At 40.0% G+C, this 20114-nt stretch overlaps 1 protein-coding gene across 1 annotated transcript in view; it reads left to right on the plus strand.

Annotated features, from left to right (window-relative positions):
- SLC9A9 (solute carrier family 9 member A9) overlaps positions 1-20114 on the plus strand; it is a 2563562-nt gene that overhangs the window by 2095095 nt on the left and 448353 nt on the right. Inside the window, exon 13 of the mRNA XM_069213904.1 lies at positions 19522-19570. Within this exon, the coding sequence (XP_069070005.1) occupies positions 19522-19570 (49 nt within the window). The remainder of the gene's footprint in view (positions 1-19521; positions 19571-20114) is intronic.

Consider the following 20114-nt stretch of genomic DNA (forward strand, 5'->3'; position numbering starts at 1 on the left):
GTATCAGCGATGTAGGCTCTACACTGGTACTTGAACCTTTCTCATGTGCTGCATACGGTGGGAGATGATTTCTCAGCAACTAAAAAATGAACTCATCATCATCTGACTCTTCATCGTGTGTAAAAGACTTCCTAGTCTCTATGGATTTCTGCTCTCTGTGGTCTGAAGGATAGGAATCCCTCTTCTCAGTACTGTTTTGAGCCTTGTTCCCGACCTCTTGTGTAATGGCCAGAAACAACTTAATTCCCTTTAAAGTCTCAGTTCTCCAAAATTTTCGTTCACTATCCCATCTAGCCTCTACTAAAGTCTTCTCAGCCTTTCTCATTCTTCTCTCAAATTTCAGTTGCGGCCTAGCTACTAATTCCCAAACAGCTAATGCTTTAAACTGTGCAGGGCTTGGAGGAGGTTTCAAATCATACAGTATTCTCCTAAAATTCTCTAAAATCCTCAAATTAAATGTTCCATGGGCAGGAAAGGATAAACTCACATCTCTCTCTCTGTTTCTTTGCACCATTGTTTCAGCCAAAGCCATGGCGCAGTACCCTGTTCCTCAAATACAACATAGGCGGGTGTACCTTCTGGCTGTGTAATTTCTCCTATTCTAGTTGGAATGAACGTATCTCCCCTTAGGGCACACTTTACTCGGAAAAATTTCATTTTCGATAATTTAGCTCCTTTCAATCGAATCAGGAAGTGACTTTCAATCCGGATCCTTTTTGCCGACCTTCTCAACCAATTACACTTCACGGTTGTCCACCAATCTGTTCACGACCCTTCTCACTAACCAGCCTATCCCAGCGCGGCTCAAATAACATCACACTCACACGTACATGCTGACAAAGTCCTCTCAGCTTTCCCTCCTAAACTCAGATTTGTGCAAAACTTAATGCAAATATTGCGACCACTAACTAAAATCAACACACAACTTGTCCGTTTACAACAGGTAAGTAACACAATCGCTTCAGAAACCTTACTGATTTCTGACTGCGGCATTTTGCTCTGACAGATACTCCTTCTATCTCAGTTTCCCTGACTCACAAGCAAAACTAGACCAGCAAATTTTACTCTCAACTGATCACTGGATCTTTCTGGTGCACATAGGACTCACCAAATCTCAGTTGAAAAACTTTCACTCACTTTAACACGCACTCTTGAGTTTGTCAACCATGTCCGATTGACCTATTAAACAGACAAATTACAACATAAACCAAGTGTCTCTTACACTTATTCAATACTTCAGAGCCTTAGACCATGCAGGGTCTGCATACCAACAACCACGTGGACAATTTCACACTTGAAGTTCAACAACTTCCCTACTGTCACACTTTGAAGTATGCAAACTCCCTAAACAACTTCATCTGGAGTACGTAAACTTCCTAAACACTCTCAAACATCACAATTCACCTGTGATTTGCTTAAGCTGTGCAAGCGCAAAACCTATTTCATTCACATTGTCACTAGAATGCTGAGAACATCCTCAGACAGACATTGGCAAGCTCCAAGCTTCTGGGAAAGTCATGGTAGGTTCTTAGGGAGACATAATCTTTTCTCTTTGTATCATCCAATCTGGAAATCTTTTAACCTTTTCCAATTTCTCTCCTAAATCTGTGAACTATATTGATCTCTTAAGGAGACTACCCATCCGACTCTGCTAGTACAATCTAAAGAAAAAGGAAATTAATCATCCAATTCTTCTACACACTCTAGGGGAAAAAAGGACCTTATGATGGCCTCTTAAGGAGACAAACCAATCAACTCTTCTACCTATTTCTAAGCAAAACTACTTTATGGTGGCCTCTCAAGGAGACTAACCATCCTGCTCTGCTACCATCTCTGTTAGCGCATCTGTCCTTATTTGGTCTTTTATTGTTAATTTATAAGGGGATGCGTTAGAGGTTCAATAGACCTTTTGACTACACTTAGAGTGATTCAACCATAAGTCCTTAATTCAGTGCGATTACACCATCATAATCAATAAACGTTATCAAATATTCTTTGGAGTCAGTAATCTTCACACACCATGACCCATTTGACCACGAATAACCACACTTTTATGTAAAGTTAGAAAGTTTGTTTCCCTATATTAACAATGCTAATGTCACGTAAATCAGTCTCAAAATCAAATGGTAAACATACATAAACAACACTTGTTGACCAAATCTTCTAAAAAAATCTCAGTTTAGCTAAAGCATTGACAGTTAAGCATTCAAGAACCACAGTACAAATTAAGAGCAAGAATAACTGCGAAATACAAATAACATACATCTAGATTCAGCAAGTGAACAACATCAATTCTTTTAGCAGTAATTTGTTAGAATCTTCCTGGTCTCCTTAACTTACATCGTGATTAGAATAGCATGTTTGGGCTTGATGCAAAACTATTTTGATAAAGATAATTTGGAAAACATCCAACTATAACTCAATTATAACTCTATCAAAATAGTGGTTGGCACCTATAAACAAAGAACAAAACCTACAACAAGAACAATAGCATTTAGTTTTACCTCTCCTCACATGGATCAGAAAGCTGCGATTATCTTCGTTAGTTGGACATCAGTTCGGTCAGCTTCAGCAAAGGGCAGTGAAAGGGAATGGTTCAGACCCAGAGGACTCTAGGATATCTGAACCATTTAAGAAGCAATATCTAAGGAATCAGCATTCAGTTTTAGAAATGCAAGCAATAAAGTCAAAGATCGAAATAGATCATCGGGAACTGTTCAGCTGCTCAAAACAGAACCTCTATGGGTAAAATCAGAATACTAAGAGAGCACACCTCCTCTGTGCAGTCGGGCTAAGTTAAATTGTCCTAAAGAACTTCCCACATTGCCATTGGTCAGAAAATCATACGTTTACAATTAGTCCAATAGAAATAAAATCCCATATCTAAGGTATAACTAAACTGTCTTCCACACGTCGATGATTGGCTCCTCTTCTCCTGGTCCCATCATCAGACTTGTCGGGTAACCTTTTTTGTAGTGATCTGTACTTCAGTCAGTGCATACATTGTTAGCTCCTGGGAACATCGCTGTCTCACACATCAAACTTTACAAGGTTGCGACTTCTAATACAAGACATTCCAGCAAGCAGTTTTCATGAGAAAGTTAAAGACATATGCTAATGTTTGGTCAACACAGTGTGAACAATAAGTGCATTGATTTTCTCTGGACATACATTCACACAAATGTTATTGAACATTGCAGCTTAATATGAGGCTGTGCAGACTAGGCCCAAACTTAACCCAACCTAAGGCCTATAATTAATAAGCTAAATGCATACTGTAAAATCACGAATATGACACGCTACCACAACTTTTCTTAATGCAGTCACTTCAATTTATATTATCATTTGTTAAATAAAAGCATTACGTATTTAATGGCGGCCACTCAAGTGGGCACATTTTCTAAGTCACACATTATTTTCTATATTAGTTAAATTCTATGCAAATTCTTAACCCAAAATAAATGAAAATCATTAGTAATAAATTTAGCGTTTACAAGTGTCAAAGAATGACTGTTTCAGGAAACAGACTTTCCAAACCCATTCAAAGGGAACACAGTCCCTTTTAGGACAGCACCAGACCACTCACGACCAGTATCATCCCTAAAATGTCAGTTTTCAGGCAGGAAGGGGCACTGTGTCACTTTGGACTTCCTGTTTTAGCTGCCCTGAAGGTAGCATCTTATCGCGCTCCAGCAGGTTGACAGTTGTAGATACATTCTATGACTTTTGAAGAGAGTCTCAAACAGACATGCAGTGAACATGGATGTAAAAAGTGAGGGACACACAGCATTTGTCATATGCATTGGTTCATGCTTTAGGGTACCACTAATGTCTCTTTATGCTGCTTCTTTTCAGTTGCCAGTGCCCAGTATAGTATAATGTGAAGGTCGAAAAGGCTATTTTATGAAAGTTGGAGTGACATATTTAACTATTAACCACTTGAGATATCATTGGGACTACCAAGACCGTCTATCTGAAGGTTCTGTGCAAGTTTATGTAACTCTCAATCTTCTGGCCTTAACTGAATCTCATTCATTCTTTCAAATAAAGTCTTCGCAATGGAAATTTGGCTGTGTAGCATGCCTCGCTGATGTCAGTGCTCCCTCTGTAGCTCTCTTTTGATTTAACGGGCCATGGTTCAGTTACAGCACAATCTGCCATTACTTTGACCATAAGTAGTGCAAGCCAGGGAACGTCATCTATCATGAATGTGCCCCACTAGAACATTGTCTGCCATAATTATTGCATCATCAATTGTATATACAAAAAGTATTGCCCCGTTGAAGTTAATACTAGAAAGTCCACACCCAAAGGGGGAATATTTTTGTTAATGATATCAGAACATTTTTATGTCAGCCTGTATTTCATTAGATGTTGTTCTAACATACAACCACTGTGCTCGCTATTATCAGCTTCAGCGACTAACAAGCTCGTATTGGCTGGTGAATGAAATTTCACAACCTTAGACTTATTCCACCAATGACCACCCTCAACCCTGACGGCATTTCCACATACTTTATTGACTAACACGGGAGACGAAAACTTTGAGTCACCTTTCTTGATGAAACCCCCAAACTTGATTTTCACAAAATCTCCAGCATTCACAGCCAAATCAGACACTTTCCTCCTTTCATCATAATGGAGTTTTTGTGAAGTTTGAGCCCTTGCTACATTTTTTCTTACAAAATGATCTAAACTCTGAACACACACCTCTTGTTTCAACAACTTGAACATCCACACAGGCTTAAACTCAGTGGCTGGTTTCCTTCCACGTAATAATTCGAATGGAGATACCAAAGTGGAAGATTGGGGTGTAGTCCTATAGAACCACAACATTGATTGAGTAGCAGAGTGAATATCAACTTTGTTCTGTATAGCCCATTTTATACAATCACCCAGGACCCGGTTAAAGCGTTCCACAAGGCCATTCGTTTGTGGATGAAACAAATAACTTTTTAGATGTTTAATACTGCTACTCCTGAAAAACTGTTCCACTTCATTGGAAACAAATTGAACCCCATTATCAGAAACAATGCACTCGGGGAAACCCTCCCTCATGCACACATCTCTGATAAATCTCAAAACAGCTTTTGAATTGGGTTCACTAATGAATCTAACTTCTGGCCATTTTGAGTAATAATCTAACAGAACTAATGCATACTTAGAATTTGACGGCAGGGTGTAAAAGGGACCAGTCAAATCAATACCTACTTTCAGCCAGGGTCTCTCCGGCAGTTCAATAGGCATTAAGGGTGGTACACATGTTTTAAGGACTTTATGATGCACAAATAACACATCCCTTGACTACATCATCCACTTCTCTATCCATTTGGGGCCACCAGAAAAAGGAACGTACCCTACGTTTAGTGAAAGTCAAACCTAAGTGTCCCTCATGGGCTTTCGTTATAATTTGATGTTTGAAAACATGAGGAGGTATCAATTTGTCCGATCTCATAACTAATCCACCCTCCAACGATAATTCCTCATTAATTTAAAAAAAGGTTGAATACCTGGTTTCAGCAATTTCTCCTTAGGCCACCCTCCGCTGATAAATTTAGAAACAGTTTTCAAAACAGGATCACTGTCTGTAGCAGAAATCCATTCTGCTTCAGAAAATGGACCTGCATCATCTAATTCTAGAGACGCAATTATGCAACTTTCATCATCACATTCATCTTTCAAAACATGAGTCGGGGAAACTGCGGGAAACCTAGACAGATAATCAGCCTGGGCATTTTTCCCACCAGATATGTGTTGGATATCAAACTGAAATTGGAGAAGACGAGCTGAGAACCTTGCAATCCTGGGTGAACAATTCTTCACATTCCTCCCACTAAGTATAAAAATGAGAGGTTTCTGATCTGTCTGGAGCAAAAACTTAGTACCCCAGAGATAAGTGCGGAATTTCTCTATCGCCCACCAACAGGCTAAGAGCTCCTTTTCAATAACAGAATAAAGGCATTCTGAATCTCTTAGGACTCTGGAAGCGAATCCTACCGTGTTTTCACCCTCAGGGGTTTGTTGCGTAAGAACTGCACCTAAACCAATATTACTGGCATCTACGGTGAGTACAGACTTCAGCTCAGGATTAAACGGTTTCAGCGCCACACATTTGGAAAGCTGAAGTTTAATCCACTCAAATGCTTCAACGCAATCCCTATTCCAGTCAAAATCCACTTTAGCTTTCAGCAGGTTTGAGATCGGCCTGACTCTGGAAGCAAAATCCCTTATAAACCCTGAATAGAATTCACAAAGACCTAAAAAACACCGCTTTTATCAGCGGGAGGAGGCGCTTCGAGAATTTTCTGAACCAAACCAGGTTTGGGTCTGACACCCGAACTAGAAATCACATGACCCAAATACTCAACCTCTTCTTTGAGAAATTCACACTTTTCCCTTTTTAACACAACACCTCGTTGTTGAAAAACATACAGAACTTGTCTGATTGTGGCATCATGGGATTGACGATCTGGCCCAAAAATCAACACATCGTCTTGGAAAATGGCTACTCTATCAATGCCTTTAAGTAGATTTTCCATTACTCTTTGGAAAACAGACGCAGCTGATGCTAAACCGAAAGGTAACCTGCAATACTGATCCCCATGGTGAAACAAAAGCTGTGAAGTGCCGGGATTCAGGTTCCAATTCAATTTGGTGGTAGGCGGATGCTAAATCTAATTTAGTAAAAAACTTAGCACCGGCAACCAGAGCTAACAAATTATTGATTTCGGCAAAGGATGAGAATCAATCCAAATCTTTTTGTTCAGAGCACGTAAGTCTATGCATACTCTAAGCTCTCCATTTTTTTTTTTGCGACAACTAAAGGAGAAAGCCAAAGTGAAGACTCAATTTGTTCAATAATACCTGACTTTATTAAAGAAATCAATTCCTTTTCCAAATCTTCACGTGCACTAAAAGGTACTCCCCTCATCTTGTGTTTAATGGCAAGGGCACCTTCTTTTACTTTTATTCTGTGCTTAAAACCTTTAATTTTCCCAAGTTCTCCGGAAAAGACTTTGGGAAAATCATTTAATAAATTTTCCACTACATCTGAATCTCTCATGGCAAGAACTTGCTCGCGTGTACCTGGTTTTAATATCATACCGAACAATCCTTGGTGAAACCAACCAAGGATATTTAGGCCGTTTACAGCTACATAAAGTTTGCCAGAGATAACTCTTCCTTTGAATTTCAATACATCTTCAAAATAACCCAATAACTCAATTTTCCGTCCTTCATATTACACCGGAGCTCTGTCTGTTGGTTGAAGAACTCTATTGTTCCATGTAGCTTGAAAAAGTTCTTTAGTGATCATTGTAATACGTGCACCAGAATGGACTAACAGACAAAGAGCTTTGTCTCCAACACCCAATTCCACATATGGATTGACACAGTCTGAAGGATCACGCCACTTGACCCCATCATCATTAACCACCAAAACCATGTCTTGTATATCAGAGACAAGATCCCTTTCTTGAACATCCTGAGCTTCTTCTTTGACAGCACCCACATTAGTTTTCTTAATATTGGAGCTTTGACAAACCTTAGCAAAATGGCCCACTTTGTTGCACAATCTGCAAGCAGCGAACTTGGCTGGGCAAGGTTTACTTCCTTTTTTGTGAAAGTTGTTTCCACATCTGAAACAAACGTTGGACTGGGAATTTTTTTTTTTAGAGTTGGTGTTTCTCAAGGAGGTATCTCCTTTTTTTTTAATGACCGAACACTCCTTATTGTACACAGGACAGACATGATCATGAGGTCTGTCTTCAAGTTCCTTCACTGATCGTACAGAAGTTTCAATACTTTCAGCAATTCTGATACATTCGTTAAGGCTTGGGTTCCCCAAGGTCAAGAGCTTCTGACGAATATTTTTGTCTAAACAGTGGCAAATAAATTGGTCTCTAATTAGCTGATCACTAAAATTTTCAAATTCACATTCTGCCACCAAAGATCTTAAAGCTGAAATGTACGTGTCAATGTCTTCATTAGATTTCTGTGTTCGTTTGAAGAATTTATGTCTTAAAACGACTACATTTGGGGGCTCATTGAACCTCATTTCAGTTTTTTTAATGCTTCTTGGAATTCATCAAGTTCTTCGTCTTGCTGTATTTGTATGTCTGGTAGATGTTTAAACGTAGATCTCCCCTCTAAGCCAAGGGAGTGTAGTAAAAGACATTTCTTTCTTTCTGGTCTAAATCTTGTAGCTCCTAACGCCCCCAAATATGTTTCAAATGCATCAAACCAACGTTTCCATGTAATAGGTGGTTCACCAGGAGTCTCCATGAAAGGTGGTGGTGGTGTAACAGCCTGCATACTGATCCCAGAGAAATTTTGCTGTGTTAGTAAACTAACAATTTGACTGAATATTATTAAAAAAAAATCCTCTAATGAAAAAAATAAATTAAACAGTATTCTTTAGGAAATATAAGATGGCGTTAGGTTTAATCCACAACAAATCCATTAATGAGGTTAGCACTCCAGTAGTTAAATAGCCCGTAGCTGCAGTGAAAGCAACAAAAACGTCTGGATTTGGACACAAAAAAACCCAGTTCCAGTGTCTAAGGTTAGCCTTCTAGTTGTTGAGGCGGGGTTTCCACTCACTGTGCAGCTCACGACGTGTGGAAAGCTCTTCCAGAACTGTGGGTTTGTTGTATGGGTGGTTTCCCTTGTTCTCTTGTCACCACAAATGTAAAGATTAAATTGGAGTCCAAAACGTAAGTAAATTCGTTGTGACTTTATTTGTAATAAAGAAACCACCCTGGCGACATACTCTCTGGAAGCTCCTTCACCGCAGATTCCTTCCAACGCCCCCGTTATTTAAAAAAAACATCGCCACACGGAACGTTTGCAAAACGCGTCTCCCGTTGACCCAGTTCGCGAGAGCGGCACACGAGTAAATGGAAGTACCGCGTGCCGATGTCGCGAGCCGGTATCACCAGAATATTACACAGTGCCTTCCCAGCTTCAAGAAGTTCCAGTCAGAACAGCTGCCTCTACAGGCTAATTCATACTTGTTGACTGAATTGGTCGCAAATCCTTCAGACCACTGGATCTGCACTCTGGAGAAACCATGCAATTGGTGACATACACACATACATTTCCACTCTACCATTTTTTACTTCAATGTTTCTACCTAAACCTACAGCTGTGATGATTTGGCTGTCTGATAGCAGAAAATGTTTTTATTTATCCCGTTCTTCTTGGTGTCTAGGGAAAGCTGTCAGTGATTCTGGATGGCAGTATGGTTCATGAGCTACATCTAGGGTTTTTACGTTTCCCAGACAAAAATATGGGCTGTTTGTTCATATTTTAATACTCTGCAAATGCTGGGACATTTTACTTATATAGGACTTTGTATAAAATCGCCTGTATTCATATTTAAGTTTCTCCTACACACATATTTGCACGCTGCTTGTTGGGTTTCACCTGCACGTGCACTTGCGCACTGCTTGCGAAATTAATCATTAATATAAAAAATTAAAAGTACCTTAGAACCAGCTTACTTACCCGAATTGACCTTTGGCTTAGTCCAAAGTTGCTCTGATTGACGTGCTTCTGATTGACCAGCATGCCATCCTGCTTCACTTCCTGTTGTCTTCTTTGTCTCCTTTGCCATTCTTGCCATCGGGTTGCCTCTTGACCAAGTACTCCTTCCAATCACTTCCAAATGGACACTGGCCAATGTCCTTCCTCTCTGGCTAAGATGGTGAAATACTTTCTTTCTGAATGTGACTTCTTTCTTCACTGCTGTCTTCTTTCTTCTATGACGTTTCTTTGCTGCCATCTTTTTTCTTCACTGCCATCTTCTTTCTTCACTGCCGTCTTCTGTCTTCTTCTTCACTGCACGCCGTTTTTGTTCTTCTTTACCACATGCTGTCTTCTTTCTTTACTGTCGTCTTCTTTCTTCTTTACCACATGCTGTCTTCTTTCTTCACTGCTGCCTTCTTTCTTCCTGTATTCTTTTCTCACTGCCATCTTCTTTCTTCTTTCTTTTTCACTGCATTCCATCACACAACCAATCACCCATGAGTAGCGGAACCGAAGCATGCATTTCATCCGTCAGCTAGGGCCACGTCGGTTCTCTTGAATTTATGCCTATCAGCGTTAGAAACAATGACCTCACTTCACAGAGGATGCAAGATAGACCATGCATTCCTACTAAACCTCACTAGTATCTAACTTTCTCATGGGACATGACAAGTCAAGCCTTCAGTGCCCTTGATAATTACAATAGTTAATAATAACATTTAGCAATGCACAGCACATTCAGTAAACCGAATTATGGATGGTAACTTAAATAGGAGGTGTTTGTATTAACCAATTTGATGTCACTCATTATTTCAAAGTAGGCTGACCAGCTCAGTCAGAGCTGAAACCTGTAAACAGCACATTAATTTCTTCAACAGCTTTTGAACCCGCTGAGCTATATTGCGTGAACCCCTTACGGTCTGTTGAGTCACCCTCTCTCCCCGACCCCACCCTCGTCTCCTCAGAGTGAACATCGGATTCCTTTGTAATCAGGCTCTTACAGGCCTCCGTATTAAGTACTTCTGGACAGGCATTTGTTGAGCATCTATATTTGCTATGTGGGTGTTTTTTGGGCAGTGCATACATGACAGTGTTCGAAGCACCGTGTATCCCCAGCTAAGCTTTGTTGTCAGTGTATCCTGGACTCCTCATTGTGCACTACATATGCCTCTTGTGCATTGTACCATACGGTGTGTTCCTCTTTGAAGCGTGTGTTATGTAGCACGCAAACACTGTTCATGGTGCTGCACCATTGCGGTGAGACCAGTGCTTAATTTGTGCTTATTGTTTCCGGTGCTGAGCACCAGCGCTTATTTCTGAGGGCCGGCGCTTATTCTTCTGCCTCAAGCATTTGCGGCGAGCAAAAGACACATATGGGAAAGATGGAGGAAGAAAAAAACTAAAAAGCGTCACAGTGGGAGAAAGCAGAAAGCTGCAAGAGTGAGCCAAAGGGGCAGGGAGCAGCTGTAAATGGATTAAAGAGGCCCGAGATGGCTTCAGGATTACGCTGCCTCAGTATTCCATGTTCGCACATTTAATTGCAGCAGCCGCATGTTTAAGAGGAGGGGTGTGGGCACCAGCACTTTTTTATTTACAAATTAAGCACTGGGTGAGACAAGCTTGGTACAAATCCCTTGCTGCTGCATGTGTTTCATACTGTGGACCTTGGATTCTAAAGTGCGTCTGTGTATCATGAGCTTTGTGTGTAGTCTTCCATTTATCTGACTGTGCAGTGTGTGTTGGTTGTTCTCAGTCTGAGCTGTGTATAATATGATTGTATGTTGGGAGTTTTATACAGTTTTTGCTGTGCAGTGCTTATGCACTGTGTATATAATGTAACGAGCACTGCGTGCTGGTCATGATAGGCTAAACACTTTCCATTATGCTATGCATATTTTGCGCAGGATATTTTATGCTCTTATTAGGCGTTATATATTCAGTAATGCATATTATGTGTCATATAGGCTATGCTATGTGTGAATATCATCTGATAAACATTTTAAAAAGCAATATTTACTCACAGTTGTATATAATGTACTTTGCATAGCACCAGCCTGTGCATTCAGCACTGTCCAGTGTATATATACATATATATATATACATATATATATATATAATCTTGCGCTTCACACTGTGCACTGAATTAGATGTATTCTGCTATACGTTGCTTGTTGTGGATTTGGCATGCCTATGGATTTACTCTGTTTGCAACATAATTAAACATCCTGTATAATTTACAGGTTTAACCAAAATAAAACATTAACAAAGCTCATAGGCTTGGCCTTGGCAAGTGCAAATTTTTTTGCAAACCTACCTAGTATGTATAAAGGATCTTGCAAAAATATATAGGAGAGGCTCAGCAGCCCAGGCACCCCAGCCCTGAAACTGAAATACCCTACTTTCAGGGGGTATGGACATGTGATCAGGTCAAATGTCATCAATTGTAGTGCAAGACAGCCAACAGATGAAGTGGCTGACCCATTGCACCATGCTGCATGCTATGGTGGGAGGAGACAAAATGTGAATGACACCTGAACAGACTAATGGGCGAAGAAGTCTGAACGAAAGCCCCTGTATGGATGCATGATGTTTTTGCTAGCATGATTCAGGCTAATGGCAGAATTAGTCTCCAAGCCAGGCCTATAATATCTGATTCTAGCTCCAACGGATGAAAAGTTACAAAAAGAGCCACACAGAGACTTTTGCAACTGTTCACTTGTAAATTTTCAGTTTCTCAGTGGTCTACCCAGGTGTGAACCTTGGATGGATTAGGTGCATTTTTTTATACACCTCACATCACTTGCTTTGTGCACATCCTTTTGCCATGTTGCAGTCTCAACAAGGTACCAGACAAGCGCATTTACCTTTTGTAAGATGTTTTTGACTGCATGCCACAAACAATAACCATAGGTGGAGAGAAGGTCTCAGAACCTGATTTCTCCTGGATTCACTGTTGGAAGAGTTAATAAAATTCTCTGTTTCATCCTCGCGGAGTCTGTCTTCTTTTTCGTTACTGCACCGAGCCACAAGGGCACTCACCAAAAAGCCTGGGGCCGAACTGTCAGCGCTGACACATCTTGTTATAGAATTCTGAAGTACAGCTCCTCATTGTATTCTGCCTAACGCTGGAATATCTAGAATTATTTCAGCTAAAAATTACATTTCAAGACAGAAGGTATCTTGTTGAATAGAAAATGCATACATTTTCATGGCACCAGTAGTTGAGGAAACCATAGGAGGATGCAAATGCCAATCATTCCCTTTATGAAAGCTTATGCTTTTCCTGCATGGAACTGGAGTTACACAACCCAAGAGTTGTAATATAGCTCTTAGTGTTACGGGGTCCACTCGTGACAATTACTGTCACTATTGCCTTCATTACCAATGCGCTGGAAGATTTGGACCCATGCACTACCCATTAACCTTTTATCAAATTTAAAACAAACATTATTATAATACATTTCTAACATTTTAGAATCCAGTTAGATAGAAAGAAAAACAAAGGTGAAGCCTATTACCTTTGCCAATGCTTGTTAACATAGCTTTGCAGTCTTTGTTAATTGTTAACTAGCTGTCATGAATCATTAAGACAGCTCTAGAACACTGTTAAAGTGATTTCTCTTTATTTTTGCTTTTTTGTATGTATGTACTGAAGAAAGGAAAAAAGTACTGGCTTTAGGTGATTTTCCAAACTTTTCTACCAGCCAGGACATTAACATATCATTCTAACCATAAAGTATGTCTGCATAGACATCATTTAGGGGTCGCCAGGGGTCGCAGCTGTGACCCCCTTGCTTGCCCCTTGTGACCCCCCCTAACACTGCCTTTGTGACTCCTCGCCTCAGAGGTTGCAAAGTCAATTAGTGGAACACAGTACAGCTCATATTTAAAAAAATGTTTTTAAATATATATGTGTGTCTGCTTGCAGGTGGGTGTGTGTTTACATTGGAGAGGGTTTGTGTGTCTGTGTAAGCACATGGGTGAGAAAGGACAACAGGCATGTTATGGGCGTGCAGTGTCACTTCTGCTATCACTGGCATTTTGGTGAATTGGAGTTAATGCGTGGATGGCAAACTAGTTTCGCTTGATGCAGTTTATGTTTCAGTGTCCTCAAAAGGGTGTAGCTGATAAGCAGAATTTCCATGACAATACCTACAAGAGGCAGTAATAGTTTATCAAAAACAAGGAAATATTTAGAAAAGTGTAGTTTAAAAAAGATCCTTTGTTAGTCCAAGAAATTGCCTTTTAGATACAAAATTACAAGGCTGGGGTGAAGGTATCCAACGCCCAGGGCTCATCCACGTGCCGTAACAGTCTGCGTAATGAAGAGTTCAAGTTGTAGAAATAAGGGGTGCGCGCATCCAAGCATGTGTGCATATGCGCATGTACTCTGCGCTTCTTACCTTAACTACCTGCAATCATTACTACCTTGAATTACTTTTGTTATCCATCCCTGTTCAATTTGATGTTAGCGACACACAAATTATTCAAATGTTACTGTGAGAACGTAACCTTCTATGCCATTAAGCCTCTTAAACATGAAATGAAAGGGTGGTTCTTTTTCTGCTTAACAAAAAGTATGTTTCTTTTAACGTGGTGCACTGTAAAATATAAGAGCTAGGTGCAAAGACGAATGCAATTGTTTTGCATGCCATATTTTATCATCATTTGAAAGAATGTTTATGTTACAGTGTTTTAGAAATGTTATTCTTTATAATCATTCTATATTTGACATGAGACATATATAATTTATTTGACCTGAAAGTATATTCATGTTTAATTAGTTTAGCTGGAGTGAAGGTCCATATATTTTTCTGTGTTTTAACCTTCAATGTGTAGTTTGCTTTTTGGATGTTTTTCTAAAACTGCAGGTGTCAGTATCCGAGACAGAGCTAATAGGGAGCTCATTGTTTGAGATGATAAGAAAAGCCCGGCGGAATGCTTATTGAGGATGTGAGGAGTATTCTGAGCTGGCAGCTGTAGCTTTTGTGCAATTCCAGAGAGCGAGAGTGTATCAAGGTGGACACTGGGTTAGCAAATTATAATTTGTAGCTGTGTTTTTGATCGAGGAAAGATATTTGCCTATGAGATCATCCAAGGAAGAAACAAGATTTAAGTGTGGTTTAATTTGCGGTAAGCTTCAGATTACCTCTTCCCTTAGCTGAGAGCAGACTTTACTTAAATACTTCTCTTGAACTTTAATTTCTGTGTGGCTTCATGCCACCATACCTCTCGATGAAATCTCCCCAAGTTCTGTTGTGCTGACTACTTCCTCGAAACTATAGAATATTAGCATAGTAAGGAATTTAGATTAAATGATTAGGCAGGAAAAGTTGTCTGCCCCTTAAGTTTGGCGGGAACATAGGAAACTGATAATTGATATAACTGATAACTAATTATAACTAGTATCATTTATAATGGTACTTTTGGTAAAAAGGGCAAACAATTAAACAACAATTGGTAAGAGCAGTTGGACCTGTCAGAAAACCAAGGGACATTCCTACACTAATGGGCTTACCACCAGTGGTAGAACACTACATATGTCAAGGTGCACAGCATGTAGATTCACGGCTGATACCAAGTGTAGCATTATAAATGGTACTAGTTGTAATCAAACTACATTTTCTAACTGTAAAACAAGAATTGTGGCGTACAGCATTAAACCCCCCTGTGATTTGATGTATATAGGACTTACAACACAGCCTGTTAAAACAAGAATTTTGCAAAATAGATCACACATAAATTGTGGCATGGAATGGAAGCTTTATTGATAGAGAAATTTCAGATTGCAAGAAACGGACTTAATGATAGGGATGAGAAATGGTCTTTGATCTAATACCTAGGGCATCAAGCCTAAACAGAGAAAATTGTATTATTTAAGTTGTGATGGTACTTGGGAGATACGCCACATATGCAACCAGCCTATACTGGCGAAGATTATAATTACTGCAAGAAAAAGGCAATGCTACAGATATGTAATGTATAGAATACCGCCACAGGGTCAAGCCAAAATAACTGGGTATATGCAGTAATGTGTGCTAAAATATCCAGCATATTCCTAAGAAAAGTTGATTTATTATGAAATTCCATTGGTCGGGAGTCAATGCTGTGACAGTGTCTCTTGGGGAGGATTTTGCAATAGTGAATTCTAACCTGTGTTGGCTTTGCAATGAGTTTTAGTAATTGGTACTAATTACCATATTGTAATGAGGCTTTACTCTTCTCTTAATGAACTACTAATAGAACCTATGCATGCACATGAATAGAGGCACTCTATGAGTTGCCTGATATGGATGTTGAGTTTAGTTTGCGTACTTACTATGACGCACCCTACGAATTTTGTAGCAGGTGCTGCTTTTGGGTGTTTATTTATTGACCACTTTTTCAAATCCAAGATTGTTGACCAGTTCACCCTAAACAACCAGAGCTGCAGGGATTGCAATTTGTAATAGTTCGATAGATTCACCTGGTTTCACCACATTCCAATATGGCTGCCACACAGGTTTCATTAGCTAAAGTCACCTCCTCAATGTTTAGTCCTGTAAGTTCAACAGGGCACTTTCGCGTGTCTTTTTATAGGAAAGCAGTTGGCATGGATGTGTTTCGACGAAAGCATTGCCAGAGGAGCAACTTGGGTGCTCCCCCAAGCAGAATTTTCCTCAGGCGTGTGGCAATGGTCCCTTGATCTTTGTAGGGGAAACTTGTTGTGACTAGCAACCACTCCGTAACGGGCGGCATAGATGCCTAATTTGTTTACATGCCCCTTGGAATTCCATGAGGTAAGCGAGTTTAATCTATAGCGCAAAGGCGGTTTTTATGTGTCCCTGAAAAAATATGGTGTCAATCGATGTGAACTGGGCCATGATAGTTTTATGTAGTTTTATTCACTTAAGGCCGGTTGAAGTGTTGAATAGAGTGCTCCCTAGGCCTGGGCAGCCTATAATAAGCGTATCCCTCGCCTTTTGCATGCATCACGTATAATGGGGGGATTTGAGTTGGCATACTAGCGATCTTATTTTCTCCTTTTAGAGGATACCTTCAGGAGAACTATAATTTATGTGATTTGGACTGGATTGGGATAAGTTGCTTTAAATAGAGTACCCTGGGTCTTTGATACCACGCAAGTACACCAGGTGAACAATAATGAAGTTATGAACGTGCACTGGGCCTACAGTTTCACAAGATTCCGATCAAATCTACGAGGATCACTTTAGATGCACATACACTGCATGGATCTCCCTGATGTACTGTATTGGACTTTCGACAGACAATCTGGGCATTGCATGGAATTTTTTGTGTTTACAGGAATCTTACGAGGGCATGGTTGATTCGTCTCCAGGATGTATATATATGAATGGCCAAGGCATGACGTAGTTGATTCATTGAGATGTGCTCACCTATATCAAGTGGAGGTTCTTATTTACTTTCTTTTTGACATACGTAATCTAAGTGCTTGAATGTTGTATAATTGTGTTATATTTGTATAGGTTTTCAATAGTTTTTCCTTGTTTTCCAGTTTCCTGAAGAGGCCAAAAAGCTAAAGCTGAAACGCGCAAACAATTTTTTTAAAGGAATCCAAAAAAATGATAAAGTTCTAGTGATAATAGAGATAGTCAGACAACGGGAGGCCATTTGGCAAAAAAAACCTTGGCAGATGATGGGCTCCCTGAGGTGGATTTTATGCGCAGAAAGACTGGTTACAGCCACCTATGCTGGAATGTTTGGGAAGTCACAAGGAATCCCAGAAAGAAATATGATGTATATTGGACATTTTTATTGTGTTTATGTATGTCTGTGGTAATTATACATGTATAAAATATTATATGGTTTTGGTGGGATTGAAGCAGTACAAACTGTCTCTGTGATTGTTCTAGAAAAATAATTAATTGAAGTAATAAATATAAAGTAAATAATTGAAGTAATAAATATAATTCCAGTGACAATTAGGTGTGTCATTGGACATTTAAAAAAGAAGCTAATTTATCCCCTTGATTCATTTTTTGTTTTAATACTTTAAAGGGTATCCCAGGATCTGGGGGTTATATGGGCACGATCCTTCATAATGTCTGTACTGATAGATACCGCGCGGTGCGGTATTCCTCTCCCCCTATACTAGCGTCCACGAGCAGGAAAGGGAAGGACTTCTTTCCTGCCTAGTTGAATGCAAAACAAGCCAATCCTGGAGCTGCTGTCATGCTGGTGTCAGCATGAGAGCAGCTCCAGGATTGGTTGGAGCAGGCTAACCCAGTCCTCCTTTTGAAGCTGGGAGCCTGTGCCAGCAATACCCCGGCTGTTTCACAGCCTTGGGATTGCTGGGTCTACAGTGCACATGTCGGGCTGGCCGTCGTAAGACAGGTGACCAATTTAACATGCGCACTGTAGACCCAGCAGTCCTCCTGCAACTGCAGGATTCAGCCCCACCCCCTGCCCTCACAGTCGTGCTGACGAGCTGGTGGCAAATTAAAATTGCATTATGATGCCATTTTAATTTTTGTATTTGCTTGCTGTGTTCACAGCAGGCGGGATGATGCTCCTCTGGTCTTGAGGAGAAACCGCCCTTGGATAAAACCCTAGCACCACTGATTTTGCTAGTAAAGTGAGTAGAAATCACTCTGTTAGGATTCGGTCACAGTCTTTGTTACATGCTTAAATCAACAATTTTTTCACTTTTTGTATTCTGTGTTTTCTTGTGACTATGTCAAAGCTATATGAACAGCTCCTGGTATTTATGCCCCACTCCACCTGTAAAAAGTTCCCCATCTGCCATTGGTTAGGACTATGGTCACACTCTACTTAATAAACCGGTGGTAAAGTCAATTCTTTTGGCAATTCTTGTATTTGAATAAATGTGTACTTAATAGTGATTTTTCTTTACATGTCTGATGCCACTTCCTCTAATACCATCAGGACCAAAAGTAATTGAGTGTTGTCAGCATCAAAAGTCACACGACGGGACCTACCTACCACAGAGGTTTCAGTAAATTGACATGGGCTTTTATGAAAGTCAATTATCCTCGGTCCTAATAAGGTCAAAATCAAAGCTTCTTCTTTGAAGAAGTAGGTGTTTTGATTGAAAGAATTTTTAAACTAAAGTATACATTCATTAAAAATTCTCTCTTTTCATTGTCAAATAAAAGATGATCAGCTCAACTTAAAACGTTAACAGGATCGCATTGTGCATGTCTCCAGGCATCTCTGCCTGTCTATGCACTAGAGCCCTACAGCTGTGTTTGGAAGGGGCCAAATCCATATTGATTGCACCCTCTCCCCTCAATCTGGGCCTTGACATCGCTTTGCTTCAGCCTAGACCTTTGCATTTTACTAAAGTTATATATGTATTAGACTTGCACATAGAGGCTTTTAGCCACCCATCTTTTTCCATTGGCTGGCTTCTTCTGTTGTTATGTCATTCACATATTTTGTTTGCACACTACAGTATACAGCATGGGCAGCCCACTTCAGTTAACTTATTTGTGAGTGATAGCATTCTGCTTTTTCGCAAGGAGCATACGTGCAGACAAAGTAGTTCCCTTCAGTGCTGCGAAATACTATGAAAATGTGTAGTTTTTTTTAGATAAAAAATGTTTTGATTTCAGATATTATATTTTTTCATATTCGCGAGGGACCCGCAGATCACCAACAATAAAATGATGCAAAAACCATCACAAAAAAAGCATTGGAAAAGTCAAAATTCTGCCAGCTAACACCAGACCCATTAGCTTTGACAAAGCTTGTAAGGAAGGTGTTACATGGCGACAGGGATTTTTTATTTGTGAGGGGGGCATTCTTGTTCAGAGACCATCCCCCTTCTAAAAGCTAGGGTACTTCTACAGTGCCATAACGTAAATGTGTGGCCACTCTTGAAATGACGACCATACATGATGTTTTTTAATACAGGCAGCGGATTACATTTCAACTAGTCTGCAGCTTTTGTGTGCACCAACTGCAGGACAAACATACAATGTATTATCCTTTCTTTTTTTTATTTCACAGAGTGGGTGTTGACCCGGATGAGGATATTAAAGGAGCAACTGCACATCAGGCAAGTTATAATATAAATTCATGCAGAACACCTTTTTACTTTCGAATTGCAATCTATTTTTTCAGAATTGGAGGGAGAACTAAAATTCCCTGGTGTTTTATTTCTAAGACCAGTCTCACTGTAAGATTATACATTGATTTCAGAACTGCCAACCCAAACAAAATATTCACTGTGTGAGGAAGGGGAAGGCCTTCGAAGGGGCTGGGTCTAGTGCTGAGAAGTACCTACAAGGCACTTTTGTCTCAGCCCCGCCCAAAACCCCCTCCTCCAAAGCAAAAGAAAATAACCTTCCTGAGGCTGGTGTCAATGCCATGTGGTGTTTTCACACACCTTAATGGGATATGGGCTGTGCAAAGCCTATGAAAACGATCTGAAAATCCACAATTTACAGCGGTTTTCATCTTGTTTTCCTTGTCACAGTGTGATACTGGTTCCTCGGTGACCGTGTGAAGGGAACTGATATTGTGTGTCACACTGTGGCACTGTGTGAGTTGGCAAGTCAGGCAATTTTTTAATTTGTTAACGTCTGTTTAAAAAATGTTGA

The sequence above is a fragment of the Pleurodeles waltl genome, chromosome 11 (genome assembly GCF_031143425.1).
Source record: "Pleurodeles waltl isolate 20211129_DDA chromosome 11, aPleWal1.hap1.20221129, whole genome shotgun sequence".
Taxonomy (NCBI): domain Eukaryota; kingdom Metazoa; phylum Chordata; class Amphibia; order Caudata; family Salamandridae; genus Pleurodeles; species Pleurodeles waltl.